The sequence below is a fragment of the Patagioenas fasciata genome, chromosome Z, assembly GCF_037038585.1.
Source record: "Patagioenas fasciata isolate bPatFas1 chromosome Z, bPatFas1.hap1, whole genome shotgun sequence".
Lineage (NCBI taxonomy): Eukaryota > Metazoa > Chordata > Aves > Columbiformes > Columbidae > Patagioenas > Patagioenas fasciata.
This window is the reverse complement of record NC_092560.1, coordinates 28,822,251-28,843,814: the sequence shown is the minus strand read 5'-3', so window position 1 is coordinate 28,843,814 and position 21,564 is coordinate 28,822,251. Positions and strand designations below refer to the sequence as shown.

General features: G+C 40.7%; 1 protein-coding gene across 3 annotated transcripts in view; it reads right to left on the bottom strand.

The window, feature by feature from the left end:
* The window catches only part of LOC136114788 (transducin-like enhancer protein 4), a 98,593-nt gene that overhangs the window by 5,753 nt on the left and 71,276 nt on the right, over positions 1–21,564 (bottom strand). For all 3 annotated transcript variants that reach the window (XM_065860358.2, XM_065860359.2, XM_071802879.1), the window contains 7 exons: positions 8,059–8,178; positions 7,470–7,523; positions 6,675–6,827; positions 5,271–5,403; positions 4,822–5,015; positions 4,554–4,630; positions 720–969 (listed from right to left, as the gene is read on the bottom strand). In XM_065860358.2, the coding sequence (XP_065716430.1) occupies positions 720–969; positions 4,554–4,630; positions 4,822–5,015; positions 5,271–5,403; positions 6,675–6,827; positions 7,470–7,523; positions 8,059–8,178 (981 nt within the window). The remainder of the gene's footprint in view (positions 1–719; positions 970–4,553; positions 4,631–4,821; positions 5,016–5,270; positions 5,404–6,674; positions 6,828–7,469; positions 7,524–8,058; positions 8,179–21,564) is intronic.

Genomic DNA, 21,564 nt, shown 5'->3' with positions numbered 1-21,564 from the left:
AGTACCAAATTCCCGGCACACCTGCCCCCTCCCCCATTCCAGTGAGACCTGGTGCCACCATCTAGGAGATGTCAGAGGAAAATATTTGGGCAATTTTCTTCATTTGTGCAGCAACTTGTATAGCAATTCATTATATATCTACATGTGCTGCATAGTTCTCATTTTAATGCCTCTGTAACAAGACGCAACATCTTACAAGGAACTGGTAAATGACATTAAAAAAGCTGCTAACAATGGTTCATCTTGTTAGCACATTCAAATAATTTTTGAATAACACTCAGGAATATTTTTAATTGTCACATTAAGATGGGGAAATGCATTCGCACACAAAATACGTGACACAACCTTCAAATATTCTTGGAGAATACAGCTGCAAGACAGCAATTTTTAGTATGACAGAATATCAAGCTTTAAGATTGCCAACAAATGTCAAAGTTTATAAACAATATTTGCTGTGCTGCCTTTGATCTTACCCTCTACCAATACAATTTTAGGATATTAAAGACGTTTTGATTCATTGCGGGGTGGGGAAACCCACAAGTACGACCAGGAACATGCTTCAAACTCAGTTCTAAAAGAAACAACAAAATTCCAAATGAAATATCGAGTTTCGGTACCAATGACAGCACTCAAGTAGCCACTGGTTTTTGCACCTTAGCAGCATTTCAATCCTAACACAACCTATCTTCTTTCGCTGTCGTATGCTGCTGTTCACCTACCAGGCAGTCCAGCTGGGAGACAGGGCTCTTGTTGCCAGGGTGGCTGATGTCCCAGACTTTGACGCACCCCTTCCCACCCGTGTACACGTGTCTCGTGGGGTTGCTGATGGTAACTGCACACACCACTTCTCCGTGGTTCAGAGTGTTGATCTGACGGGCATGGCGAGGGATTCCTGGACCGATGAGGGCATCAGGAGGGAAAGGAACTGGCTGCATCTGACCATCTGCACTGACGTGAAATGAGTATGCTCTGAGGGGAGAAAAAAGATTTAAGGAGTTCTTCTTCAAGCCCATTATGAAAACAGAATTAAAGTTGTGCTTCCACTGCAGGCATTCAGATTGTGCACTCAGTTCCTTTTGCAATCTTTTTAATCGTGTGAAGTATAAAACCTCAAAGCACTTTCCACTTAACATGGAAACTCAAGCTCCATATACCAATCAAATGAGCTTTCACAGCTCATGCAATGATGGTTTCTGGCATGAGTGAGGATACACAACACTGCTCTTAAATGTGGGGCATGAGGAGACAACCACATGCAGAGAAAGGAAGGAAGGTCGGGTCAGGACACCCTTCAAGACAGAAATAGTTGGCTGGCTGCTGCAGAGCTTGGCAGGTAGCTGAGTGCCAGGGGACATCTGCTTGCTCCCTTACTGCCTCTAATGTGTAAATTTCAGCTGGAGTGCTGCCATGTTATCCCAAATGCTCTGCCAGGTCCCACGTACCTCGAGCAAAACTGCCCAGCACTGTCCCTAAGGGTGCAGTGAAACCTCCACCATCAAAGAGTTTGATCCTGAAGGCATGCTTGCTGACATCTGACATGACAGACAAGCAAAAAAAATACAATGAATTTTTTTTCCTTCTTTTAGGTTCACTTTTTTTTTTTTTTTGGGGGGGGGGCGGGGGTGTGGACCTGACAGAACGACTACAAATCCCAATTTCTCTTGCCAGACTGAGGGTTCTCACTGACAAAGAATGTGCTGTGTGACTGCGAGTTATGCCACCTGTGAATAACTATCAACAGCTTCATCTCAAAGTATTTTCCAGGGAGAACAGTTAGGTTGTGAAATTGTCTTGTTATCTTGTTCTTAGATGTTACCTGACACACCACATGTAATATAAAAGTACAAACTTTATAAGAGAGTTCACCTACATAGCAAGTTGTGCTTAACAGAAGGCTTTTAATTCCTTAGACCTGAAAAATCACCACAGTACAGATGAAAAAGCCATCGTGATAATGGTGGGATGAAAAGAGCTCAAAAATAACTTAATGACAATAATTAGGAAGATCACTTCCTTAATTGTTTCTTCAAAGTCACTGAAGACAACAGTCTTCATAGTTCAACTACTGAATCTGTTATTTAAGATTCATGGTGCATTAACACTAGAACAACCATTTTCAGTGGGACAAAACACAACTGCATTTTCACCTTTCTGCCCTATTCCCACAGCTTTACACACTCTTCTCATCTTGTGCTCTGTTTCTTGTTCTGGCAGATCTGAGTGACAGATCATATCATCATTCTCCATTTTTTGACATTAAACACATTCAGGATTTCTGTGGCTGTCAGAAGCAGCAAGCTGTCTGTATCAGTAGAATTACAGTTGGATTATCATTGAAGAAATCTGAAATATCTTCCTTGTTATCTCCCTAATTCCTGTTTGTTGCAGTAAGGTACTGAAAAAAGCAGCTGATGGCCACCTGTATCTCTAAAAAAACAAGTGGAACTTCATTATCATTTTTTTTCTGATTCTGTATGCGGTCACTCTCTGCAGAGCCACGTTGAGCACTGAGAGTATATCAGCCAAAGTGATTTTTAGCATGCTTATAAATTGCACAGGGAAATAAAGCTTAGATCTGGAGTGATCTGTGACTACATTATTCACACTCTATTCATTACTCCATATCAACACGTGTGATTAAACTGTTGCTTTGTTGTTTGGTTTCATTTGTGGTAAAGTGGGCTTTTTTTTTCACTCTGAGAACTAACACTGCATGTTGCTTATTTGAAGTACTCTAAATATCCTACAAACATCTGACACTATGAACACCTGGCGAGCACTTTTTTCTTCTTTTCACATTAGCTACCTTCTCTATTTATATATTGTACAATCCTCAGCATTTCGATACATCTCCAAAGTGAGAAGAGTTATTAGGGGTCAGATCCCTGACGTGCCACATGCTGTCTCCTCCATTTCAACCAACAATCAACAGTGAGGAGAATTTACACAACTTTTGCTCTAAAGGAAATGGAAGAGTAAATGAGAAAGCAACAATCCTGAATGACAGCTGTGAAAAATAACGCACTTCAGATGAAGAAAACTCAATGCAATTGTTCTAAAAACACCACAGATTTTAAAAGTTTCAGGCCCTATGGCAGACAAATGACAGTTACATTTAAATGTTTAGAAGAGTCACCAATACGTCAACAATATTCAAAAACCTTGGAGATGCACCAGAAGTGAAGCAGTTTGATGTCAGCTTGCCTCCTGTTTTATTCCCTCCACCTCTAACTCAAGTGAGACATGAGCAGGGACGTCCCTGTGCCCCTGGTATTGCTGTTTCTCAGACCACAGCAAGCAAAGCCTGGGAGAGCTGGTCACCTTTCCTTCTGGGTGACCGACTCCACCAAGGATGACCTTGAACCCAGAGAACATTTGAGCATTATATCAAAGCATTTCTAGAGTGCCTGCTGTATATGCAGGATGAAGATCCATGCCCCACAGAAATTTTAATACAAGCAGCTGGTCTGGAAACTGCTGTACACCAATTTCCAGACTCTCCTTATGTAGCCAGCTACTGGTGCGCCAAAACTAGTAGGAAAGTCAACTTGAGGTGGTAACTAGTGTGTGATGCCTAAAAGAGATGGAAAGGGTTTATGAATTGCACGACACATCATGTATAAGAGGAGTTACAGGCACTAGGACTGATTGCTTGTCACCTTGACATGTTATTAATTCTGTACGTCCACAAGCTCACCAGCAGGTAAGCGTATGCATTTACTCACATGCATGCAAGTGTGTGATGACCCCCCCAACCACTCCTTCACAAGCAAGTTCATACATAAGGAATGGCAAGAAATTCCCTATCTTTCAAACTCTCCAATATTAGCTGGCCACAGTTGCCCACAAGCATCACACAAGAAGTGAAACTTGAAAACCTTTACATAAAATCTGGATCGATATGGTTTGCATCATCATTTTATTTTTTTCCTCTCTCTAACTCAACAGGGCTGTGAACAGAGAGTTCTTCTATGTAATTATTTTTCCAAGGCTCACATCAAGTGAGGTCTGGTACAGCAGGTCACTTTTTATGGTCAGTTCCATCAAGGTTGAATTTGAATATCATGATATAATTCTTAGTATTTTCAATCAAACAAAACATTGCAGTGTTCTGTTCTCTGCATCCTGCTGTTTATAGCAGCTGATAAGTTTGCAAGTAATTGCAAGGCTTCTGTGAACAAAGAAATCATTTTTTTAAACTGAAAAGCAGAGTGCAGTGGAGATGGAAAGCCAAGTTCTCATTCCAGTTTGCATTTCCATGTAAGACCAACCAGTCAGATTCAGTATGCAACACCTCAAAGTTCAGCTACTTTTTCCACTTATTTTTGTCTCCTTTACTGTATACTACCCAGTCCTTGTTGGTTGCTATTAGTCTTCAAAATCTATTTAAAAAATGTGACTTCAAAATTAAACAGTGTTTCTCCTGTCCTTGCCAAATCGCTATATTTATCCTATCCACATAATAGTTTTCAGTAATAAGGGGAATTCCAACCAGCAAGGAAACACAACTTCAAGAGACAAATGACTTTTAAAGTTGGATGTTTGATACTCACGGTTTTCCTCCTGGGATGCCTGTGAGATTGGGAGGGATGCCTGGGACTCGCATGTGATGATGTGGATCAAAACCAACCTGTAGTTTTCCCCAAGCAAAACAAAAAGGTGTATTAAAGACAGAGATAAGCAAAGAAAGACTATTTAATTCATGTTCTCTACAGCAAACTCCCCAAATTACAAAAATACTGAACTGGATTTAACTCCACAGGTCTTACATTTAATATGAACTGTTCTCAACACCAAACGCACCCAGTGGCAAACACTTACCACCGGAGATCTCCCGTAAGCTGCTGCAGCTGCTGCTGCTGCAGCTGCTGCACTCATTTGAGGGGAAATATTGTGTAGACCGGCGTAGGCAGCTCCAGGGCTGGTCAGCTCCCCATTCATACCAGCATGTGGCACAATCCCAAAAGGAGCAGGATAAGGACATGGCACTGCCATAGGTGTCCTTAAACCTGAAGCTATTGAGGGGAAAAAAGGGAGAAGTCATACAGCCAGCCCAGACCCATCAGATGAAACGTGAGTTTGGCCAACAATAAAATATATAAATATGAATATGAATATGAATGTACAAGTTGTATTACAAGTGCTGACCACCAGTTTGGCATCCAGTTTAAGCAGCTTTAATGTACTGCCTCATCACTGTAGATTCAGAGCGAGCCTGGTTAGGGATGAATGGCCACCATTTCACTCCATCAAAATGTACAGACACTAACCTAGCGGGTCCACACCTGGCGGTTTGCCAGGCACTGGCCTCAGTCCGGGAGTGGAGTTGCTGCCTGGAGTTGGAGCATCAGTCCGTGGAGTTGGGGTATTTGATTTAGACACAGGAGTGGTAGATTTCTCATTCTAATCAGCAGAAAGGAAAAAGGAAGACAGATTGTTAGTTACTTTACTTTTTTAGCTAGCAGTTAAAAAGAGAGCTGACAACAACCAGGGTGTGCACAACTAGTGACACTTAGCTTTTGGGTTTGGGTTTCAACAGTCCCTGGCAACAAAGAAAAGCTGCAGAGACACTGAAAAAAAGGAACTGGCTTTGGGAATAACTACAGCCTTCACATATTTCCTCGCTGGGGAAATTTGTATGATTCAAAATGAGGTCCATGACTCAAAATTATCACTGTCTGACAATTACATTGCCAGCATATGTGAAATTTGTCGGTGGTCTCATTCTGCTCATGGTGGACCTGCTGCCATTCAGACCATGAGTTTCTGTGAAACACCACTGCTAGTTGGATAAGAAGAGTAGAAAAAAAACCTACAACTGACCCAACAACTCATGCCCAAATGTGGTGCTGGAAACACAGGATGGCGACAATGATGGGTATAAAATCAGGAACTGTGCAGCGCTGCTCTTGTGACAAGCTTGTTCATCAGACAAACCACTGACTTCTCGGCCTGAACCTGTCATTCCATCACCCTTCCTGAGCAGTACATTCACTTTAAGCTTTCTTTTTTATTTATTTTATTTCTTTAAATAATCGTGTACCCTGACCTGTGAAAAACTGAGAGGGGAGCTACTGTGCAGCTCAGGAAGGTGATTAACTGTGGTCACAAACAGGAAAGGAAAGAACACCCCTGACTTGCAGGCAGCTCTTTTTATTTTTTATTTTTGCATTGTGATTTGCAATGCAAGTCAAGGAAGGCTCTTGTAAATGACAGATTACTTTTTAGATAGAAAATAAAAATTATTGTTGTTGTATATGGCCCAGTAATTCAAACAATGCTAACAACCAAATCACATCCAAGCAGGGAACTGAATTTGCTATAAACCACAGTACAGGAAAACAGCTCAAGGAACCCCTGTGTACTCTTATTTATTCTCAGAATGACAGTTTTTCATAGGGGGGAGGAGAAAAACATCTCTCAGCACAGCACATCTATCATCTATCCACACCACCAGTGAAATAACCTCTTCCTATCCCAAAAAAAGGCTGTGGACTTTCTCCTTACTATTTTATTAAATTTTCTTGGAGAGATAAATTAAACAAATTTTACATTGATGCTTCACAGTGCTTTACTGATAGCACCATGGAAATCCAAATTGTGCCCAGACAGAAATTCAGTAAGCATGTGTAACGGCATGTGATCATGGGTCAGGAGCATTTTGAAGCACTTACAAGGCTAAGTTCTTTGGATTTGGAGGAAGGAGTACTGCTGGAGGATGCAATAGACGCTGGACTAATTGGTGCATCTTTCTTCAGCAGTCGAGTCTTGTCCAAGCCATTCTCCCGTGGAGAGTGTGCTGGGCTCCCCCGGGGAGAGGAAGGATCCTAAACATCAGTAATGAGGGTTAGTATAAAAACTTCATACTAGACACTAGTGCTTGTCTTGAGCAGTTCTCACTTTGGAATGAAGATCTGTCATAAAAAACTGACATCTTCGTTCAGTCTGTAGTTGATTTAGCTGAATCAAGAAGGACAACGAAAGACAACCTTCAACTTTTTTTTTTCTAAGGGAAGTCTTAAAGTTTGATGCCATTAACCATGAAAAATAATGCTAAAAATCTATGAACACTGAAATAGGGAAGTAAATCTGATTTGTAAGGTGACCAATTGAAAAGGTTTGAGGCACTTGACAGACCTGATAAAGTTCACAAATGAAGTCACGGCCAGAGTGAAAGAAAACATGGGACACTGTTACAAGCTGCATCCTATCTGCTGTGCTGGGCTGGCTTCAAATGTCTCAAGCAGACTTTCGGTTCATACAAGAAAAAAACGTCCTTTGTGGAAATAAGTGTCACAGAACTGATTTGCATTCTAAAGAAAGACCCCGGACTAGATTCCTTCAGGCATTTCAAGCTACTTTATGAAGGCAAAGGCTGTAATCTCATTCATATACCAAATATGCACAGAAATGACTGAAGACAACCCTCAATCCCCAATATAAGGTACAAAATCCACTATTGAGTATACCTCATTGGAAACATCAACTACCAAGTTGTCATCACTCTTTTCAGCATCACTGTCCTGCAATGACAAATCATTATGTGTTAAAAACATTTATTTAATATCCCAACATCTCTTACGTACTAAGAAAAAATAAACCAATAAAATGCAAGGCTGCTCACAACTATGCAACATAGCATTTACTTTTGCCAAGCTTTATGTGGTAATAAAACTATAATATTTAGGTCACCTATAGGGCTTCTCCTTAACAGTTTGCCAGACATATAGTATTCTTCCCTGTTTTCACATGGGTGAACAAGGACACAGGATGAAAATCCTCATCCAAAGTGGCACTCCACTGAGAAGGGGAGCCAAGCTAGAGTGTAGATCTACCGAGTCCCAGCCTAACTGATATGCGGTCCTCTTCATTCACCTGCCAGCTGTATTTATATTGCTAAAAACACTATCAATCCTACACACTGAAACTTTCCACCTTGCATAGATGCTAGAGGCAAGCAGCAAGAACCAGTTAAAAATCTGACCATCAATTTTAAAATGAGTTGTGCACCAGGAATCAGGTGAAACTACACTTAAGTTTGACAAGGAATTTACTCACATAACGAGCTGCTATTTCCTTCTCTTCTGTTTTCTGTTTTTTACTATCTGAAGAATAATCTGTTGAATTTCTGTGCTTTTCTGCTGTTCTGAAACTGGCTGAGGGAGATACAGAAGAGCTCTGCAGTCAGAAAAGAGATGAAGAAAACATTGTCAGATGCACATTCAAAACAGTGGTTCATTTGTCACTATCCCTCAGTACAACCTAACTTGATAGTATGGTTTGGAGTTGTTCTTACAGCTAGCGCTTTGAGTTTTGATCTGTGATAGCTACCCAGCAAGTGTCTGGTATTACAAGTGCATAACGCATTGCAAGATATACTGATAAAGGCGATCAGCCGACAGATCATAGATGCTATCCGCAGTGCCAATGGTATGAATGTAGAGCTGCTCTGGACTATTTAATGAACACTGTGCAATGGTCTGGCTTTGGCTTGTTTCCTCTACAAATATGCAAGGTTAAATCAACACTCCCAGAAGAAGAGGATGGGTGTGTATGTGTGTATGTTTGCCCTTGTAAATCAAGAAGAACAAAGCGGCTCAAGGTAAGTCATGCTTCAGCAAACATTTGAATGAAGATTTCTAGCAAAGAAGGAACTGAGCTTCTGAACAGTCTTGCAGTAGGAAAGAACAGGGAAAAACACCTAAACTCCTTTTATTTTGGTGCTGTTTACAATCACAGGCTGTGCCTACAGTAGATGGAAATACAACACAGTGGGTCAGTGAGTCTCTTGCCATACTGCAGCCCTTGCTTAGTAATGGTGATTAAAGAGCACGCATATGGGTCAGGAGAGCAAGGCAGTGAACATGTACTTCATGCACTGTCATCCAACAATTCTGCTTTACTCCTTTAAACAAGGCAGGCAACATTTATCAACTCCTACCACATTTGCAGAGCTTGGTGGAGCCTGTGTCTTGGTATACAAAAAAAGAAGTAATGAAAGATGCAAAGTTCCCTCTAGGACTCACTTTAGCAGCGGCAGCTTTTGGCCCTAGTTCAAGAACACATGAAAGTATGCACTAAACTTTATCTCACGCTGAAGTCAACATTTAAATGTACATAAGTAGGGATGTGTTCAGGCATTTTGCAGAATTGGAGCTGACAAGAATGAAGATGAAAGTCATTCTCAGTTGAAACCCTGCTGACTGTTGCCATCTCTCTGTCCTCATTCTATAAGGGGGTGGGAGGAAAAACAACTGAAGAGGTCCTTACTGCCAGATTTTAGATCCTCTCATTCATCCAGGAACACTGGTTTTGGCTTTCTTCCTCCATGCACTACGGACAGCTGTTGCTCCACATAAAACTGTGCAACATGGCAATTTGATTTTGGGGTTTTCTCTGCATACCTCCCTAGCCACTTTTCACAGCTTCTACCAGTTACACAAACCAATGAATTAGCATCTACATTGTGCAACTTCTGTTCCGTCGCTATTACTGAATTTCTCCTTTTCCTTAACTTACTACACCACAAACTTCTGGTAAGGATTAAGAGCACTTACCAGAAGTTAAGCTACGGTTGTTGCCCAAGTCACGTGAAGGAACATTGCTCCTTCTTGAGACACTCAGGTCCTCCTTTACACTTCTCTAAAATTCCCAGTTCTTGTCAACAGTAGCTCACATTAATGAATGCTGGAATTTGCAAAAATCTTCCATCTTTTTGATTGGATAACTGGTTGCTAACTACCCTCTAAATACACCCAGTGGAAATAAAAAATTTACACCAAAGTGCTGAACACAGCCTGTGCCTTTCCCATTTGTCTGCCTGCCCACATCTCTCTCTCCCCCCAATGGTATAAAACAGGTAGACAAAGATTTCCTATATTGAGCAAATATATCTTAAAATAAGTTCACTGATTTAGTTTTAAAGCAAACCATTATTCAACTATTATAGTAAATGACAAAAATAAAAAATGTTATTTTTTGCTCTGAAGAGGCAACACATGTTAAGACATTTGGAGACAGCAGTGGCAGTAGGCATGGAAGCCATTAAAATAAAGGGCAAGCAGAAATACAACATCAAATGAACTGATGGCTTAAAAAACGTATTTGTGTACTGCAATGAGAGAGCATAGTATTTTGCAAAAGATTTTAATAGTATGCTCCTATTACATTTATATTCATTTACAATTTAGGAGGCAGTAGCTTTCAATGTGAATTCAATTCATTATTTCTCAACTTCACCCTACAGAAAGCAATTTGCTTTAAAACGAAGAAAAATAATCACTACTAAACTACGAATTAGAGTGGTGTCTAAAGAATTAAAGTAAACTCCTGCACTTATTTAAATAGAAATATTTATTTTCATGAATTTGAAAACATATAGTTTCATTTTTCACAATCTAGTTAGCTATGTGCTATAGATATAATTTTAATCTTTGATTTCACTGCTTAATAAAGTAATAAATTAAAGCTCCCTACCAGAATGATAAAGTAGTTAATTACCACTAGCACATAAAGGATGAGCACATTGGGCACTGGGGCAATGCACATCGCTTAATGGCTTCATTGCTTCAAAGCTGGATCAGACCTGATACTCATATGAAAAGATCTTGCTGCGGTATCTCACCTGATGTTAGCAGAAAAACACAGACAACTCAGCTACTGACAGCAGGCAGAATCTCATTTCCCAAGCTGGAATTTGGCCAGTGTACTAGGACTAACATTATTTTGCCTCAAGAATCAATCAGTACAGAACAAATCAAAACATCCTGAATTTTAACTTCCCTATGCCTTTCCTTGCATGAAGCCAGTCAATCAAAACCTCTGCAGTACCAGCTTCTTTTCCCTTCAACATGTAATGCATCTTTCACATTAAGATTTGTGACTCATTGGTTCTCTGGTACTGGTGCCGACAGATCTAAATTTATTACTTATGCTAAGTGATAAAGACATGTAATGTAGTTAGGACGAGGAGCCATGGCCTAGATTGTCCTATGGACCTAACACCTACAATTCTCAGTGTGTGAGGGACAACATTACTACCCATACTGAGTTGCCACTATTTATGTAATAGCTTTTGTGCTTATAAACACTTGTAAGGATCTATCTTCAGTAAGAAATACTGGGATGTAACAATGACCTCCTGGTTTGCACTGACATCAAATTCCTACATATAATTCTGTACACATCCGCACCTTGGTACCTGAGTGTGCAAGTCTACAGTACTCCAAAAGAGGTCCTTATAGTTGCACACTGTGAAAGAAAACCTCCACTGAAGTGCACTGTTCGGCTGTCAGACTCTTCTCTGTTCCTTGATTAAAACATTGGTGATCTCCTAACAGCTGCGTTTAAGATGCTAGAATAGGATAGCTACTTAGAGAAATGAAGTGATTCAGCATTATGACTTGGCAGGCTGTAACTTAATGGGCCAGAATCCTCATTTTAGTAACTATTAAAATTTATAGAGAAATAAAGTCTTTTCACACTGCTGTTTTTTTCAATAAATGTGTTAATTACTAGAGAGTAGCATTTTCCTACTAAACAACATTGGGTTTGCTCACATATAATAATTAAATCAGACACAGGAAAAAATACTCTTCAGTGAAGGTAAGTTAAATTTAGATTCTGGTTTAGCAAAACACACCATTTTTTTCATATTCAGCTTAGACAGGACATTTTTGTTTATGCTAAATACACCACAAAATGCTGTCAAAAAACTCTGAACATATACATTTAAAGAAATGCTGAGCATGCTGCCTTGTTCACATAATTTGCTTAAGAAGTGGAACAGTGTGTTTCTAGTGCTGGGCCCATATTATCTTTCTCATTAGGCGGTAAAGCACGGCATGTTATGCTTCAGTCTCTGTTTTGGGCAGTCCTAACTGAAAAGATCTCCCACCACAAGGACCTCTCAGTTTTCTCCCTGACACTGGCAGAGCACTCCCCCTGGCATCTGTGTCACACTGGCACAAATTAAATTAACATAAAGAGGGCTATATAAGTTGCTTGCACAACCATAAAATTCTCACTGGTAACAGGGCAAACATCAGCATGCTTGTTATCTATTTGAGATAATTACTACCTCAAATTGCTCAGAAAAGGAAAAAAAACTATTTCACCATTTTACTCCGAAATTCCACTTGAAGTTACTTGCATTAACATAGATGACTCATGCTGTAACATGGCAAAAGAGAAAACAACATGGTCTGATTATGCAGCCATCCAACTGCTCTCAAATCCTGCAAGCCCCAAGTCCCCATATGTTAGCTCCCGCAGATGAAGACCTGGCCTGAGCAGACTAACTGATAATTAAATGAAATCAGAGTTAAAAGTAATGACTAGAGATGACAGGATGAAAAGCCCTCCCACATGATAAAGCTGGTAACTCTTTAAAGCATTCATGAATATGATCATTCCCCAGCGTACCCTTACTACTACACCAAAATGATGTGTTTGGAGTGCAATAATTAAAACAATAATTCCCAACAAAGTGGGAATTACAAGATAATTGACCATCCTGAAGTATTAAGCAAACTGCAGTAAAAGCCAAGGATGCTCAATGCTAAGGTCAATTACAGTATAATTATCTGAATGACATTATTGGTATTATAAAGTCTGTTGAAAGTATAAAAGAAACTATAAAAACTGATACAATATGCATTGCAGGGAAACGACCAGGCAGTAATGCCACTTGGTTGGCTGGGGCCCATATTATAGATGGACATACCAGCACTGGAGTTTGGACTCTGGCACCATGCCAGGCTTGGGCTTGGAGCACTTAGCTCTCTAAAATAAAACCATATGCTTAAATTAGAAAAGTGGAAAAAAAAATTTAAAAAAGCAGTGTGGCAACTTCCAACACTCCAGGGATGAGACCAAGACTGCTCCGATGATTAATGAGTAGCATGAGGTGGGACAAGTGCCACCAGAGAGGTGACAGGTCAGGGCGTAAGGAACACGTGGGTGAGAGTAAGGGGCTGTCCAGCACAGCCCACCGAGCCCAGGAAGAAAAACTGTAACCCAGAGCTCACACACACCAAGTCTTCTGCATGGCTCTAACTAAACGACAACACCCCTCTGTCTAAAATAATGCATTTGTTTACATACACCCCTAGGCACAGGTACATCGCTTTTATTAAACTGAGGGAGATGGGTTTGAAATGCTGTGGGCTACTTTACAGACACCATATGGAGTGTCTGCACAGCGGTTGTGCTCCTGAGGTCGCCCACACCTACACTGCTACTACAGCTTTTTGTTGTTCTTATTACTATTACTACGTGACAATTGCTATATCCCTGTACCCATTCCAGCCTCATGGAATTTGCGCTCTTTGTTTTAATTTGCCAACATCATCCCTTTGCTGTCCTTAGGCAAGCGGGTTTTCCTTACCACGCCTTTCCCCAGCTGTACGCAGTCAGCCGCGATCAGGCTGGCACAGCCAAGCAGCGCAGCCCCAAGCACATTGTTCCAAATTGGCTCGGCAAAGGAGGGGAGGCTGGTAGCCAAGTATTGTTTCCACATATACCACCAGTCACGGCACACTTTTTAAATGTTTTCACCTCCCTGTTTTCCAGCTTATTTTTCTACTTACCCAAAATGAAACCAAACTTCCACTCTGCCACACCATATCATCTTTTTTTTTTTTCCACTCATTTGCTGCCTTTTCCCTTTAGCTGCATTTTGAAATACTAGAGAAAATCTCAGTAATTGTTAGGTAAAAACACTACTAACTAGCTAGCAAAGACACAGAACAAAGCTAGTTTTAGAATCACATGACCCTCTCTGAGCTAATTGGACTGAGTTTAGTAATCAAGCGTGTGATAATTATTTTTAATGCAAACTATGATTAAAATGCAAACTTTGAAGTTTTATATAGCATTTTTACCCACTAATTAACTTCACTAATTGCAAAATTAATGACGTTAATTAGTGGATAAGAGAATCATAAAACCCATCAAAGTCTAGACGTGCAGTGCTGCTGCAAGAGCAACGAGACGGCCATAAAGAGGTCCAGAATAAAGAGAATGTGTAGGGTCAGCAGTTAGTCTTTGAAACACAGTGTTCTTGAAAGTTTTGTGTGAACGGAAGTACAGGCATTATGTATATGCATGTGTAATTTCTTTAAAAACATCCGTGTAACTGTTTACACTAGTGATCTGCTTGTCCTGGTGGTACCACAGCGATATTTAATCTAAGCTAATTAAAAGCATCAGATTCTAGGTGTTATAAAATGGGTGATAAAATGAACAATAAAGCACTACAGTTGTACATGTTAATTCCAGTCATGTATTTCAATACACTTTTTATCAATTTGCAAGAAAAGCTAAGCAGACCACACAGCAGAAGTTGGAGATACCTAGCAATTTTGACGTATAATCCTATCAGCATGTACTGTTATTTCTCTGGCCCCTCTGGTGTACAGGTGCATGGTGGTGGCAAGAAAAGCAGGTGTTTGAAGCAACAGTGAGGGCTGCTGTCTAGCCTTTCGCAGATGGAGTTTTGCAATAAATCCTTTAAAATACAGCTTCTCCAGTAATCACTGGCTGAGGGACATAACACACATAAGGCCTAATGACTACTGACACTGTGAGGGTCAAAGGATGGAGAGAAGAACTGATGCAGCTTAAGTACAAGCAGTGAAGCAGTAGAGGAGCACAGCTGTGAGGCAAAAAGGAACGACAGGTTTAGGTTAAAGTATATCTTAGCACAGGCACATGAAGGTAGTGAAATCAAGGAGTGTGGCAAGAATAACAAGCACCCTTTGGTAAGCAAAACAGTTCAAACAAAGGACCTGGTTTCAGCAGGGAACAAAAGAAAAAGAAACAGATGGGCAGCAAAAGGAGTTAAACACTTCTGATAGGTTTACAGAAGCTTGAAAGTTCACAGATTACATTTACCATCAAGTCTGCTCTCATCCACATCTGCCAACTCATAAATATTTAATTTAATTGATGGTAACACAACCCAGGCATTGTCAAACATCCTCCCCTTTAACCCACAGAGTAATTCACCTGATCCACTGTCCATTCACCACCCCTGTGCTTCAATCTCCTCCCCTTTGAACAGACCCCAAACTAAGACCACATGCTTCAGCACACAGCAGAGCAGGTAATTTGAACAGAGTGAAAAAATTTGCAAGACGGTGTTAAGTCACAAATTGCAACTGGCATACACAATATATCGGGTGAGCCTCAGAGCACACGCAGGCTGCAAAGGAATCCTGTCCCTAATGATCCTAGAAAAGATAAGCACTCCTGGATAACAACAGCCTAAGTGTGGAAATGCTACCAGACAGAGAAAACCTTGCTATTGCTGTTTTAGAAAATAAATGCCAAAATCCAGGTCAAATGTGCATGTTGGTCATCACAGCACGCAAACTCCTAAATGTTACTTCAGCCAAAATCAGACAATTGAAAGGGAGGGATCAAAGGCCCCAGAGTTAGAGTGATTCAGAAGGACTGAGGGTAAATAAAATCATCTTTAGAAATCTGAAGAACAGAGCAGTGCCAAGGAAAAGCAGAACTACATCTCTCCTCGAATATTTATTTGGGGTTCCAGTTACTGATCTTTCATGCTAATTCCTTCAGCAGAAACCTGAAACAGCTTGAGCAGCTCTAGCAAAACAGAAACAGAGAAGAGGGTATTGGGAGTTAAGCAGTGAGAAAGAGCGAGGGAGAGCATGCAATCACAGCATAAGAGAAAAAGCTCAACCAGCCAGAGCATTCAATGCAGCAATTTAATTGTGGGCTCACCACCATGGAAGGGAGGGAGTGGGGCTAGCCGCCAGCCTGCATTATGGGCTTTGACTCAGCGGCGTGCCACGGCACACAGAAAAGCAGCGGTGTTCCGCGAGCCTTCTTCAAAAGCTGATGATGGATGCACACAGAAAATTCCCAACACCCAACGTATCTCCAGAATATTAACACTAATTACATTTTCATAGCGACTGAATTTAAACACAGCACACAAGGTAATTCGATTAGTTTTTAGTATAGTAAGAAAACACTAAAGAGGGAATGTTTTATGATAGCCATTAAAGGCCTGTGTCAGTATGCTTTATACTTTGTTGAAAAATATCTGCAAGAATCACGAAATCCCTCTGAAGAATAACCGGCTTTTGCTTAGAGCCCTCTTTTCAGACTGAGCACCACAGTAAAACTGTTATCCTTTCACTTTGCACAGTGATTAAAATGGACTATGCGGCACTGAGCCAAGCTGAACGCAAACACTTTCCTGCAGTGGCTCAAGCCACAGGGGTTATAAAAATCTCGTCAGTACCAGGACCAGAGGTTAGGAGGTAAAAAATACACACACCTACGCCTTCCAGATTTTCCATGTTAAAGTAGTAATGATCAGGTTTTAAGCATTGCCTTCTGCGGGGATAGCTAAGTGGATTCAGTTTTCATGTGACAGGTCCTAACAACTTTCTCCAGGGATTTACATTCCCTATGTAATTCTTCATTTTGACCAGAAGGATATAACATAGCACTAATTAGCCTTCTTTTTGTTGCTTTAAAACCACAAAGATCATGTCTGAAGACAGTCCCAGGAGACACTCCATTTAGCTGCTTTCAGTCAGGTACTGTTGCCCCAGTGCCACACACTTTTAGTTTTCGTTACATCTCACATAGGCTATATTCATGGCAAAGGCATCGGTTTTGAGTTTTCACATTTCTGTTCCCTTCCAAACTATCCATATGTATCAACCCTCCAGGGAAAAACACTTTCATTTTCTTTCCTTCTGCCTGTTTGTCTCTAAAGGATTTTATAGCTGTTTTGCTGCAGCGATGACCCAGGAGACGATAAGAAAACAGAGCAAATTATTGTTTTAACTGAATAATTCACGAATAGAGCTGATGATCTCTTTCTACACTTTCTGACTTATTCCCTCCCTTCCCCCCATTTTTAATCCTATTTGTTCCTGACTTGATCAGTGGAAAAGTGATGGGAAAAGAGGTAGTTTTCAGGAGGCTACCATGATTACAAGAAACACCCTAAAATTCAATAGAAGAATTCACTCCACATCCCCACTGCTTCAATAAGCACAAGCATGTTCACATGTTTTTCTCAGGTATTAACTAAGAGACTGGCAATTCACTCATCTCTTCCCCTGTCAGATTTTGTGTGGCTTCTTAAGACTCAAAGTATTTTATCCTTTTCCAGTACCCTACATGCTTTAGGGAGCCAGTGCCACTGCTAAGCACCCAGTGAAAAGAGAATTCATTATCCAACTAGTCTCTTAATTGGGCAGGTAGATAAAACATGGCTGGGTGCTATTAAATATTTGCAAATTCCAGTATATGCTGATTCTGAACCAAATCATAATCTCAACCATTTATAAAAATACGTTCCAGAATGAAATCTTTGAGCTCTACTGTTTTCCTCTCTGCCCAAATAACATTCAAGCCTATTATATCTGCCTCTCCTCATCTACACTCACTCATGTTCCCAAGACCCTTGTTCAGGAAATTATCCCATTTCCTATTCAGGAAAGCACTCTAGCAGATGCCAGATTTGAGGCACACACTTTGATCTCAGGAAAGTCACAAGGCAGATAAAAAAAATCACAGGAAGGTATGTATGTACTGAACTTCAGATGCCTACTGCATACTACCCAGAATCTGGACCTCAGCGTGGTTCAAAGTAATTGTCCCCAGTCTCATTCTTCAAATCGACAACTGTAGTAAGTGGAATGGATGCAGGAGTGGTGGGAACACAGATCCTGCAGTCAGCCTTAAAGCAGTTACATCAGTATATAATAGCACATTGTATGTACAACACCTACTTTGAAGGCTGAAAAAATAAAGCACATAGTCATTTCTGCCAGATTTTTAGATGCATTACAACTCGTGAACATCCTAGAGCTTTGCCAAGAGAAGCAGCAGTAGCTTTTACTTTTCTGGGCCTTTCATTATTTATATTAGACAGGTCATGCTGTTAATTTTTTAAACGTTAAAAGCACAATCAAATAGTAACTTCAGGCTAGCTGGAAATGTTTTGATGTCAGCAATGAGCAGCCAATACATTTTTAATTCAGGCTAGAGGACAGAAAAAGCAAAAATCTCCCTCTTGTACTTTCCCTACACTCTGCCAAGTAGTTAAGTGTGATAACTGGCATGCACACACATGACCTTCTGTTCTATTCAAATGAGTTATCTTAGATAATTTGTGAAGACTGTTCCCTCTCATTTAAGTACTTCATAATACGATCCATCGTCCCCCTTGCTTTTGTTAAAGAAAGACTACAGTAATCCCCCTAAAACAGCATTCTGGCAAACGCTCCTAAATTATGTAATTCACTAGGTTCAACTCTACTGTTACAATCATTTTCAAGGAAGACGGGTATAATACATTATCATTATAGCTATACAATCCTGAGTTGAATTTTCCTTGGCTGAATTCCTAACCCTTTAATGCTGAAATTGATCTGTTTTAAAAACATCATGTGAACGGTTTTTTAAATACCACACATGCTCAAGCTCTTTATTTTAAATGGTTTAGAAATGAGCTGGTGGAAACAGGAGACCAAAAAAAAATAAAAGTCTTATGTTCTCTAATCTAGCATTAAGTACATTTTAAAGAACAACAGGCATGTTTCCAAACAAACTATTGCAGTGTACAAATTACCCAGCAGGGATGGAGATAACAATACCTATGGTGTGGGTTTAGACTCGAGAAGAAGTTGACATTTCATCAAGGTTGTCTAGGAAACCATTTTTAAAATTTATTTATAAAACAAAATGAAAGATGTTTATTTCCATCTGGGATGCCTCTAGAGAAGCTGGCAAATAACAAGTTTATTAAAATGACAAGTTCAAGGTACTTTTCTTGTCGACAGTAAATAACCTCCCCGTGAGCCAATTAAGAGTGTGGAGATCAAAGGCCGAAGCAGCACTATAAACGCAGGAGCTACAGGGTTAAAAGAAAGCCTCCCCAGGCTTCCTCAATATGGAAAATTTCCTCTAGCCACCTCTAGTCCTCTGGTGCAACAACAAACACAAGCATTTTCAGACTTGCTTTGGAGTATGTTAAAAACCAACACCCATATTTTAATAGACATGCAACCAAGCACCTTGATTTTATGCACAGTCAGGAATTATTTTGGTTGTAAAGACTGATCCATATTAGAGTGAAGCAGCTAGACAGTTAGAAAGCAAAAAAGGAGTTAGGAAGGATGCATGGGATAACTTGTAAAACAGGTTTCTCAGCTGGGAAGGGTTATTAAATCCCAAATTGCAGCCATTTGTCAGTGCATTTCTTCTCCTTAGTAGCTGCCAGGACCACGACTTACCAAGGCAGTAGCCAGAATAGCTACCAAAGTGTTTCTTAATTCAAGGCTTGACTACTGCTATGATCTCTGCACACACCATTTTCAAATTTGACATCAATGTAGGGCAAGCTTGTCCTGATGAGCGAGTGGGGACTCTACATAGTAAACACAAAGCACTGCCAGCAAGTCTCTAGCATGAATTCAAGAGGCTGAGTTGTAAGCCACACCACTGTTTACTAAGCAACATCAGGGCTGCTGGAGCAAGAGCTCTGTCTCCTTGCTACGTCACCTTGCTTACTCTCAGTTATGAGCAAAATCCTACCCTAAGATAGAGAATTTTAAGGGGTCTTCATTACTGCTTCCTGCTATGACGGGAACAAATTCTGAACCTGCCCAGTCCATCCCCCTCCATTTCACTCTCGTTCCCTGCCCCTTGTATTTCAGGGTGCAAGATGCAGGACAGGCTTTCAGCCTGCTCATTGCACGTAGACTTCAGTTCTGACAGTAAATGTAAATTTCCATTTAAAGACACCTAGGGCACCAGATGGAGCCCTTACAGTGAGAAAGTATAACAAGCTCTTTCACAGCAGGTACAATTGTATCTGGAGCTCCAGCCTGCAGATGGAAATCCTTCTTCCCTGACTACACTCTCCCCACACAGGGCACTTTCACCACTGACAAAAATTGCAATCCCATACCACCTCTGGGGCTGCTCCCTCCACAGCAGCACCAGAGGAAGTCTGGGGGTGTCCTCCAGCTGTGCACCTTGCTATCTGACAGTGGAGCACTGTGCGGACAATTCTGATCCACAGCTGCTCCAGGTATGGAAGGCAGCAGAGCCCTGTGAGCCTGGCTGTGGGACAGGGTGACACGATGGGGAACAGTTCAGGAGTGGTGCTGGGCTTTCAGAGTCACACTGCTGTGGGTAGTATGCCGCCAAGATGGGTTAGCATGAGCCTCGGGGTCTCGGCAGTGTGCTTCACGGTGTGTTGTATGTACACTTTGTGACACTAGTCCAGGGGGGACATTGCACCTCTGTGTCCCTTGCTGTGGCCCTCCCAACAGTGCCATGGGCTCCTGCCGACCCTGCTACATATACAGTCCCGTGGGGTATTGAAGGATACCTTCCATACACAAAAGCAATGTAATCAAGCCCCAAGGAAGGGTGAATACTCACCCAAAGCTTCTCTTCTGAAAATCATAACCCAATTAGGTAGCCAACTGAAACAGGAATTAGCCCAAGAGGATTGAGCTGGCAAACTAGCCCACACAAGCTACCACCAGAAAGAAGCATGCACGCACTTGCCATGAATAGGACTCAGACCCACAGAGAGGTTTTAAAAGAAAGAATTAAGTAAATATGGATCACAAGGTAACGCTGATGCTTGTGTAAAAAACTAAAACTGGGAAGGATGGAAAACTGTGTTTATATTTGGGAAATCTAGGTTTAGTAGTCTGCTCTATTGTCTCATCTTGTGAAGTCAATTAAGCCTCTTCATGCCTCAGTTCATTATCTATAGCATAGGGATAATCTCAGAAGCCTAGAGAGCATGTCTTTCCCTTACAGGGTTGTTGTGAGGATTAATGTATTGAAGATTTGGAGGTACTCCAGTATCACAGGGATGGACCACTAAATATCATAGACTGAAATGGAAAAATAAGGGAGGAGGTAAAAAAGAGCGGAAAAAAAAAATCAGTCTTTCTTGTATCAGCAAAAGCACAACTAGACAACTAAAGCAATCCTACTACTGTAACAGTGCCTATACTAAACTCCAGAAACTAATTCGTCTACAAATAATAACTTTAGCCTATATTTAGTTTGCATAAATATGCATCACACAGATATAGGAAATGTAAAAGAGGAAATACTTCTGCACGGTATGTAAAACTGCCATCAGCTAAACTCGGGAGAACGCAAAACCACTATATCTGAGATGTAAGTAACTTAATACTCTGAACAAAATTTCAGGAAGAAAACACTGCTGGTGGTTGTTGTTGTTTTTCAAATTACCCATGGGTAACAAAATTAACCAGGAAATGTGCTATCTGCAAGCTTGTCTTGGAAATTATTTTTCTCGAATTAACCTTATGTATTTGAAATGCGAACAAAGCCAAAACTGCAGCTGCCTAATAAGCTCAAACCCGTACTTCAGAATTTGTAAGACCTTCTCAAAGACAGCCAGATGTCAGACAAACCTCCCCGATTTCAAAAATGCAGAGCTAGTCTTCCTATTGTCATCCCTCTTACTATAACCCATCAAGTAGACAATCCTTTATTGCTTTGTGCTATGCAGTG